Source organism: Phocoena phocoena, chromosome 9 (genome assembly GCF_963924675.1).
Source record: "Phocoena phocoena chromosome 9, mPhoPho1.1, whole genome shotgun sequence".
Classification (NCBI taxonomy): domain Eukaryota; kingdom Metazoa; phylum Chordata; class Mammalia; order Artiodactyla; family Phocoenidae; genus Phocoena; species Phocoena phocoena.
The window spans coordinates 92811396-92821175 of NC_089227.1; the positions used below are offsets into that span (position 1 = coordinate 92811396).

Consider the following 9780-nt stretch of genomic DNA (forward strand, 5'->3'; position numbering starts at 1 on the left):
CGGCTACACCATTCGCCTTTCAGAGGCGCCTCCTGACCATCAAAGCCACGGCGAACCGGGTCCCTCCGTGTGGAGGGCGAGCTCAGCTAGCGGCCCCACGGTCCTCACAGCTGGGAAGAGCTTCCGACGCTAATTTGAGGCAGGAACTCCTCCTTCCCCGCACGCCTCCGTACTTTCCCCTCCAGGAGATGGGCGGGGCGACGCTACTGACGTCACCGGGAGGGGCGCCAAAGGAAGTGACGTGAGCGGCGGTGCGGCCTGGGAATTGCTGACCGAACGTGGGCTGGCATGTCGGCTTTGACGCGACTAGCGCCTTTAGCGCGCGTTGGAGGCCACTTCTTCAGGGGCTTACGCGCGCGGGCGGCTGGAGGCGCTGGAGTCCGTCAGTGAGTATTGCCTGCGGTGGGGGCTTCGCCTGCATCTAACGAAAAGTGCCAGTCTTCTGGACGCCCTCACCTTGACGCCGAGCCCCACGGGCAGATCCGGGTCTGCAGCGACCTCCACCCCGAGGCATGCTGGGACTCGTAGGCTGACGGCGTGACCCAGGGGCCCGGGAGAGGGGGGACGTGGGGCGGGGAGCTCTGCTCGCTCGGCAGGTTGAAGTGTGTTTCGGGCGGGCCCTGCCCCAGCGGGAGCCTGCCCTCGGGAACTTGACAGTTGAACGTGGAGACGGCTGGAGCTAATCTGGAAGCGAGAGCAGGAGTTGGGGAGGCGAGGGCGTTGCCGGTGTAGTTTGAAGCGTCAAGTTCGAGGCAAGGTGAGACAGGAGACCTTGGGACGTAGGGAAGGAATGGTAGAGAGTCCTTATTCCTGGCTCAGGGGTTTCGAACGCAGGCGATAATCGGTCGTTGAGAGGTTTTAATCAGACGCCATGCGGCCAGATTTTAATTCTGAAAAATTACTGTGGTTGCAGACTAGAGAATTAGTTCTTTAAGGCACGGGCGTGGAGGCAGTCACCCGTAGAGAGTGCCGAAGGGTGGGAAGAGAAGAGAGCCAAAAGTAAATGCTTGGGCAATATCGGAATTTTTCTTTTTTTAAAGTATTTTTTTGAGCAGTTTTAAGTTCACATAAAAATTGAGTGGAAGGTACCGAGATTTCCCATAAATCCCCAGACCCACACGTGCATAGCTTTCTGCATAATCAACATCCCCAACCTGAGCGGTACATTTGTTACAGTTGATGAGCCTACACTGACATATTATTATCACCCAAAGTCCCATACTATAGAGTTCACCTTTGCAACACCAGAATTTAAAGAGTGAGCAAAAGCAGAGTCACCCATGATGTAGCCCAAGAAACCGGCTGGAGAGCATAGTGCTGGGATGCCAGGGGAGGGCACGTCTACCAAAAAGGAGTTGGTAGTGCAGAGAGGTTCAGTAAGAGCAGGACTGAAAATAGTACATTGGATTTCTCCAAGTAATGGGCCAGGCCCCTTACACCATGATCTACACTTTACCAAGAGGCAGTGCAGAATAGTGGTTAAAAGCAGGATTCAGCCCCCAAAGTGCCTCTGTTCAAATCTCATCTCTGCCACACTTTTGCTGTATGGCTTGGAAAAGTTTCATGATCTTTTAATAACAGAGTTTTCTCACCCACATAATGGGGATAATAATGTTGACTTCCAGGTAAGTAAATGAATAACAAATCTCTAAAATGTTTTAAGAGGGCTGCTGGTGCCTACTAAGGATCATACAAGTATTGTGTAACTGAGACCAGGAAAATTAAAGGGAGTGACTTGCCTAAAGCCATGTGTCTATTAAGGATATGGAGCTGGGACAGGTGTGGGGTGGCGAGAAGGAAAAGGCATGTGTGACCTGAGCAAGGACAGAGATGGAGAGCCACCAACAATAGCCCTTGACCTGCATGGGAAGACTAGGGGGTGTTCCTCTTCACCGAGGTCTTGGTACTTCCGTAACACACCGTATTTCACAGTATGTGAATACTTAAGTCAGTAGGTTTTCTGGAGAGTCTTTCTAGGTGCTGGGGATAGAGCAGAATACAAGAAAGATAATGGAGCTTACATTCTGGAGAGAGGACACAACAAGTAGGAAAGAACATGTTTAGGTACTCTTAAGTGGCATGAAGGAAAACGGGATTAATCTAGTGAGTGTCTGGGTTTGGTGGGTGGGTTATTATACCTAGGATGATGTGGGAATGCAGGCCTGAAGGTTTGATTTGAACTAAGACCTAAGTGATGAGTAGTCAGCCATGCAAAAATGCCAGGAAGAGCTTCTCAGACGAAGGAGACAGCAAGTGAAAAGGTTCTGAGTGCTGATAATGGGCAAGCAAGCTGGTGAGGGGACAGTGGTAGAGAGACAAGCAGGGCCCCGATTAGGCTGGGCCTTGTAGGACAAGGCCTTATTCTAAGAATGATGGCAGGCTGTTGGAGGCTTTAAGCAGGAAAGTAATATGATCTGGTTTATGTTTTATTTTTTTACACTTTTTAAATTGCATTTTATTTTTCTTTTTTGAATTTATTTTTTATACAGCAGGTTCTTATTATCTATTTTATACATATTAGTGTATATATGTCAATCCCAGTCTCCCAGTTCATCCTTGGTTTATGTTTTAAAAAGGTAACGTTAATGGAGCGTTATGGTGCTTGCTTTTTTTTTTTTTAAACTTGACACTTAAAAACCCTGGGTTGGAACAGCCATTATTTCTTTGGATATTGTTTCTTCCCCATTCTGTTTTCTTCGTATAGGACACGAATTAGGCATATGTTGGGTTTTCTCATCCTTCTAACCTCTTTTCATATTTTTTAGCTGTGTCTAATCCTGGCTTTAATCCTTTTTATTTCAAATGATTACATTTTATTTCTAGAAATTCTGTTGTTTCAAACTTGATCTTTATAGTTTCTTGTTCCTTGCTCTTAATTTCAAACTTTTATTTAAAAATAACGTGTTTCCTGTATTATAAATTGTAATTATCCATTTTTCAAGTCTTGTATATTTGATACTGCTGTCTGTTGTTTTGCTGATTCTCACTCATAGTGTCTTATTTCCTTGTAATTTTTGACTGTGAGCTTTTCCTGGAACTTTTATCTGTCAGAATTCTTTGAGGTCTTGCTTCTCAGGGGTTCAGAGAATCCAATACCACTTTAAAATCTTGGGCTGAGGTTCTCTTGGACCATAATGTCCAAAACCCAGGTAGTGTGAATTTGGGTGTATCACCTGAGGACTGGCTACTGGTAACAAATTCCTGTTCCCTTCTTCATGGCAGGTTTATGTCCCATTCACTCTTATATCATGGGGCTGCAGCTTTCTTCAGGGGTCTAGTAATTAGACTTATCATCTTGCGTGGGCCCCAGGCTTCTCCTGTCTCCCACAGCTGTCCAGGTAGAGGGTCACAGAGTCTGGGGAACAGCAGAAACCCTCAGGGCGAAGGCCAGCTTCAGTGCTCATGTAGTTTCCAGGTCTTGTTTTAACTTGGGTTTTGCCCTTGGTAGATTCCTTTCTTTTGTGTCTGGTCAATGACTTATTAAAAATTAAAAAAAAAATCTCAACTACTATTGTAGTTGTTTCAATTTGGAGGGTTGTTCAGCTTGTCTAGTTTGCCATAGTGCAGTTAACAGCCTGTCTTGGAACATAACATTAGATGTTTGTGGAATGTTTATATTCCTTAATCATGGCAATTGTTATGTCATGCATTCCTTTTCTCTAATTGCAGTGTTTCAAATTTTGTTCAAAAAGATTTCCACCTTGCAGTCAGTGATCCACTTATTTCAAGTCATAGTTAAAACATGTCACTCTAGCAGTAATTAAATGTGGAGAGTTTCTGGGAATGGGTTTAAACTATAATTCTCAAATCTTATTTTAAATGAGTTTAACTGATGGGTACTTATTACTAGGCTATATCCAAAACCTATCAAAGAGGAAGCCTGTTGTTACAGTATATTGAATTCCCACCCCCATGGTTTATTTATATAATGTAGTATCTATATGCAGATAGATCCTGAATAGATACTGTTAAATATAATTGGCATACAGAAACAGTATGATAAATTCAGGGTGTAAAGCAGTGATGCTTGACGGAAACTTTTTTTACTTATTTTTATTTTTGGCTGTGTTGGGTCTTCGTTGCTGTGCTGGGCTTCCTCTAGTTGTGGCGCATGGGGGCTACTCTTCATTACAGTGTGCAGGCTTCTCATTGCGGTGGCTCCTTTTGTTGCGGAGCACGGGCTCTAGGCGCACGGGCTTCAGTAGTTGTGGCACGTGGGCTCAGTCGTTGTGGCTTGTGGTCTCTAGAGCGCAGGCTCAGTAGTTGTGGTGCATGGGCTTAGTTGCTCTGTGGCATGTGGTATCTTCCCAGACCAGGGTTCGAACCTGTGTCCCCCTGCATTGGCAGGGAGATTCTTGACCACTACACCACCAGGGAAGTTCCTCTCTTTAAATTTTCTATATCCATTTGTATGTAATAGCATACATATAGCTGCTGAATAGGACTTGAAAGTAGCCCCATTAAGTACAAATTCTATTATTTGAATTAGATTCAACCTGTGATAATTACAGTCCAGCTGAATAACATGAGGATAGCTCATATGGATCATATTCCTCACCTTGTCAACAGTAAATGAAAACACAAAAACCAGAAAGGCTTGTTCAAACTTACTGTTTAAGACTCTTTGCTTTGCTCAGTGCTTTTGGCTTATTAAAAAGGGTCTGCTGAGTCCTCTTTTCCATAAAGTGGTCTTTTAATAAAGATTGTAATAGAGCAGAGACATAATTTGCCTTTGAAATAGATGGCTAACCAGACAAAATAAATTTGATTTGTTTTTCTGGATAAGCTAGTGACTTACTACTACAGGTTTATGATTCCTTAATCAAAACCCTTGGGGCCAGTACCCCATAGTCAGCACATTCATATTTCTGGTGTAAACTACATGAATATTCACTAAATGAAAATCATAATTAGCCTCTTGTCAATTCAGGCCAGTTTTTGCTGCTGTACAAGTTTAAAGCAACTTCTGAAAAAGGAGTATTTCGAGGGACTGTGGAGCACTGCCATTCTGTATCTCGTGGAGGAGATGAGAAAGGTTCAGTTTCTGGCTGTAACTCAGAGCTTTGGATGAGCTCATACTTTGAAGATACAGCAAGCTGCTTCACATTTTCGTTTTGTCACATAGTGCTGGTGGCGGTGTGCAGATCAAGCCCCGGTACAGGCAGTTTCCCCAGCTGACCAGATCCCAGGTGATCAAGGCAGAGTTCTTCAGTGCAACCATGTGGTTCTGGATTCTCTGGCGCTTTTGGCATGACTCAGATGCCGTGCTGGTAAGTGCAGGAGAAGAATTCTTGTCCTTCTTTGGGTATGGGGAGGGAAGATCTCTTAATAGCTTACCTTGTTTCTTTTGTCTGTTTGTAGACTGTTTTTCAACCTGGATGTATCTCTTCACCACATTGTCCTTATGTATATGCAGGAATCCTTTTATTTTATGAAACATATTGTCTCTGACCTTTTCCACTCAAGGATGTATACTACATGTAGGTGGCCCATGTCTTACGGTTTCTGTTTGGTGGCCATATTTGGAAGGGAGAATATAGAAGCTAGTTCTCTTACTTTCCAAGCTAGGGTAGGGGGTTCATCAGAAGGTTAAGTTTCACGGTTAAGTGCCTTTAAATGATAAATGTTATTTAGTCTGTCCAGAGGCCCAAGGCAGCCAAGGTTGAGGTGGGATGGATGTGGGCTAATTTCCCTCAGGAGGGAAGTTAGTTACTGGTGACTTTCTAACATGTCATTGGCCTCAAAAGGAGCTTTTAATCACATTTGCACAGATGCTATTCTCTAGGAAATTACACCTTGAAGCCGTTGAAATCCATGCTTATTGATCCAGAATACTTTGAATTTTAGTAAATTTGGGGGTTTTTTTAGGATAGGGAAAAATCTTAAATTCATACAGTGAGTTCTAGAAGCATCAGGTTGATTAATATCCCACTTCTCTTACAATTTCTCTGTGCCCTTGTCACCCAGTAGGGAGCTGCATGGTGTCTGTGGCAGCACATAGACACCTTTATCTCACTGTAGGTCAGCTGTCAGGATTGTTGTGTGGCTGTCTGGCATGAGATAATGATGCAGCCGAATATGCCCTAGATCAGGACACACAAGGAATGCTTCCAAATCTCCCAGCAGGAATGACAGGACAGTTTGAGACCTTATGTTTTGTCAGGGATTCAAGAGATTGTTGTGACATGCGGTATCTTTGCAATCTGTTGTCTCCGTACCGCCCACGCTCCATCACAAACACATACTCAAATGCTGGCTTAGGCCAGTAGCTCCAAAATGGCGAGGCTTTTAAAATTCAGGCCATAGCTCATTTTGAACAGATTGAAGAATAGCTGGACCATCAGATAGTTGAAGGAGAATTTGTTCCTGTGGTATGTCGAGGATTTTTTTTTTTTTTTTTTTGTGGTATGTGGGCCTCTCACTGTAGTGGCCTCTCCCGCTGCGGAGCACAGGCTCCGGACGCGCAGGCTTAGTGGCCATGGCTCACGGGCCTAGCCGCTCCGCGGCATATGGGATCTTCCTGGACCGGGGCACGAACCCCTGTCCCCTGCATTGGCAGGCGGACTCTCAACCAGTGCTCCACCAGGGAAGCCCAAGGATTTTTTTTTTAATCACATTTTTTTTCAACATTTCTTTTAAAATGTAACCAGTTGTATGGAGTGTAGATTCTTTTAGTTGCGTGAAGTATAGATTCATGAACTTTGTTTTTAATTGGTTGTCATTAGGGCCACTTTCCATATCCAGATCCTTCCCAGTGGACGGATGAAGAATTAGGTATCCTTCCTGATGATGAAGACTGAAAATGTAGACTCAACTCTTTCCAAGTGAGTATACTCCAAGTTTCTTTTTAAAGTTATATTTAACTTTTGTCAGTAAACATGTTTTGACTTTGCACCTATCATGGTCTCAAAGAAACAGTGCATTTTATAACAGCATGAAGAACAATTAACACATCATGTCTAATTTCTGTCTTTGGTATTTTCACATTTGCTGTCATTCTGCCCCCCTTTTCCCCATACACACTTTTAGTCTCATCTTCCTTTTCATGTTTAAAAAAATTATTTTTTCCTAAGCTATGTTACAGTTTAGGGTCCCATTTATCTATCTATTGATCAAAGACTTTTTTTTTTTTTTTTTTTGCGGTACGCAGGCCTCTCACTGCTGTGGCCTCTCCCGTTGTGGAGCACAGGCTCCGGACGCGCAGGCTCAGCGGCCATGGCTCATGGGCCCAGCCGCTCCGTGCGCGGCATGTGGGATTTTCCCGGGCCGGGGCACGAACCCGCGTCCCCTGCATCGGCAGGCGGACTCTCAACCACTGCGCCACCAGAGAAGCCCGATCAAAGACTTTTTAAGCACCAACAATGCACAGGGCTTAAAGTGTTGGACAAGATAGATACGGAGCTTGTTTGTAGTTGCAAAAAAAGTACAGTGTTCTACCTTCAGCTTTTTAATGGAAAATTCGAGCATACGGGAATGTTACAATATGGAATGGCATGGAATTAACTCTTTAAACAGTAAAAGGTTGTGGCCCTTTCATTTTCCAAATCAGGAAGTCAGAGAGAGTTTTTCTTTCAAAAGGAAGATACTAGGAGGAGTTCCTTTCCCCACAAATCCCTCACGGATTAAGACATTCTCATTTAATATGATTTTAAATTAATCACTGCATGGATAATAGACCTAAAAATAAAACCCAAACTCTTAAAGCTTCTAAAAGAAAGTACAAGAGAGTATCTTCATAATCCTAAGGCACACAAAAGCACTGATGTAAAAAAAACTTGATAAATTTGATTTAGCCTAATCAAAAATTTCTGCTATCAAAAGATACCATTAAGGAAATAAATATACAAGCCACTAATTGGGGAAAAATACAGCATGTATATCCAACAAAGGGCTTGTATCTAGTATATGTAAAGAACCTCTATCAACAAAAATTAGATGAACAACCCAATTGAAAAATAGGCAAAGGCCTTGAGCAGATACTTGACAAAAGAAGATATATGAATGGCCAGTAATCACATGAAAAAAGGCCCTTAATATCATTAATCACCAGGGAAATGCAAATTAAAACTACAGTAAGATATCATTTGTACCCACTAGAAAGACTGACAACTTTAAATGCTGATGACAGTATGGAGCAGCTGGAATATTTGCCAGTAAGAATGTAATAAGGTACAACAATTCTGTAGAATTATTTGGCAGTTTCTAATGAAGTTAAACACGTATATCCTAGGATTCAACGATTTTATTCCTAGGCATTTAGTCAAGGGAAATGAAAATAATATGGCCATCCATACAGAATTTTTCATAGCAATTTTTTTCTTAGTATCTCCAAACTAGACCTAACTGTACATCAGTGAGAGAATGGATAAACATATTACAGTATATTCCTTCAATTGAGTAATAATTCAGCAATTAAAAATAACAAGTTACTGGGCTTCCCTGGTGGCGCAGTGGTTGGGAGTCCGCCTGCCGATGCAGGGGACGCGGGTTCGTGCCCCAGTCCGGGAGGATCCCACATGCTGCGGAGCGGCTGGGCCCGTGAGCCATGGCCGCTGAGCCTGTGCTCCGCAACGGGAGAGGCCATGACAGTGAGAGGCCCACGTACCGCAAAAAAAACCAAAAAAACAAGTTACAAGACAGTCATTTAGGTAAATCTCAAAATCATCATATTAAGCAAAAAGAGTGAGTCACTTAAAAGTACTAATAACGAATGATTCCATTTATATGAAGTCTGCAAACTGGTGATACTCATCTGTAGAGGTAGAGTTGGGGGTTGGGTTTATGTGGGTACATACAGTTGTCAGAATTCGTTGAACTAGACCTTTAATATCTGCGCATTTTATCTTTAATTACACCACAATAAAAATGTAGAACAAAAAAATTAACCATTGTACATTAATAATTGCCATCATTCAAAATACCTTGGAAATTGTTTTAAAGGATAGGAAGCATTAAGAGACAGTTAAGTGTTCCCATTAAATCATACTACTAGTATTGCTATTATTTTAATTCGAAGGAGCTTATTGACACGAAAATCACAGCAGTTTTGTGTATATGGGGGCAGGTGGTGGTGGGGCAAACAGTGAAGCTGCTTTATAGCTCGTTTCCTGTTGCTGGCTTTCCTATGGACAAGAGTCCTTACCAGGCCTTACAAGGTCCTTACCAGGCCTCTTGTTTCCCTAGTGTTAACGGCTCTGCCAGCACTAGCCTCTTCCTATTTTCTTACATAATTTCCAGTATTCCTGTACATAGTCATTAACATTTTAACGGCTAGACTGTAAACCCTTTGAGAAATCTGCAAGGTGATTTGACTCTTCTGCAAGGCTACTCACATGACTGATGCTCAATGAATGCTTGAATAACTGAATGAACAAGAATGATGGATTTGAATTATTGAAAATAAAAGTTCTTAAAGCTTTTCACTTTTGTTTCCTTGCAGGAGCCAGGTGAGAATTTCAAGAAGTTACAGACATCATATTGTATATTAAGTTGTAAATTAAAGTTTTGGTCAAGAATGAGGAACTGAGTTATGGATATTTCTGGTAATGACAACCACCCTTTATGGATTATTTCCTGTGCTCCCAACTGCTGTGCTAACTGGTTATAAGCCCTTTTGGTGGGTCTTCTTGGGTACCCCATGGTGTCGACAGATAAGCCTTAGTGCCATTTATCAGTGAGGACATCGAGGTTCAAGGAAATGAAGTAACTTGCTTAGGGGTCACACACTGATGAGTGATGACATTAGGTCTGACCCCACGCTTAACTACAGTGCCATACTGC

At 42.8% G+C, this 9780-nt stretch overlaps 1 protein-coding gene across 1 annotated transcript; it reads left to right on the forward strand.

The window, feature by feature from the left end:
- Nucleotides 1–278: 278 nt before the first annotated feature.
- Nucleotides 279–9518, forward strand: NDUFB2 (NADH:ubiquinone oxidoreductase subunit B2). The gene is made up of 4 exons (XM_065884201.1): nucleotides 279–386; nucleotides 5126–5270; nucleotides 6726–6824; nucleotides 9440–9518. The coding sequence occupies exons 1-3, from the start codon at nucleotides 289–291 to the stop codon at nucleotides 6798–6800; spliced, it is 318 nt and encodes a 105-aa protein (XP_065740273.1). The 5' UTR covers nucleotides 279–288; the 3' UTR covers nucleotides 6801–6824; nucleotides 9440–9518.
- The last annotated feature ends 262 nt before the right edge of the window (nucleotides 9519–9780 follow it).

Excerpts from the sequence above, each read along its gene's own strand:
- NDUFB2 (XM_065884201.1), top strand. The coding sequence starts at position 289 with ATGTCGGCTTTGACGCGACTAGCGCCTTTAGCGCGCGTTGGAGGCCAC. Across the intron at positions 387-5,125 it reads GGAGGCGCTGGAGTCCGTCA|TGCTGGTGGCGGTGTGCAGA; the intron begins GTGAGTATTGCC and ends TTTGTCACATAG. Across the intron at positions 5,271-6,725 it reads ATGACTCAGATGCCGTGCTG|GGCCACTTTCCATATCCAGA; the intron begins GTAAGTGCAGGA and ends GGTTGTCATTAG.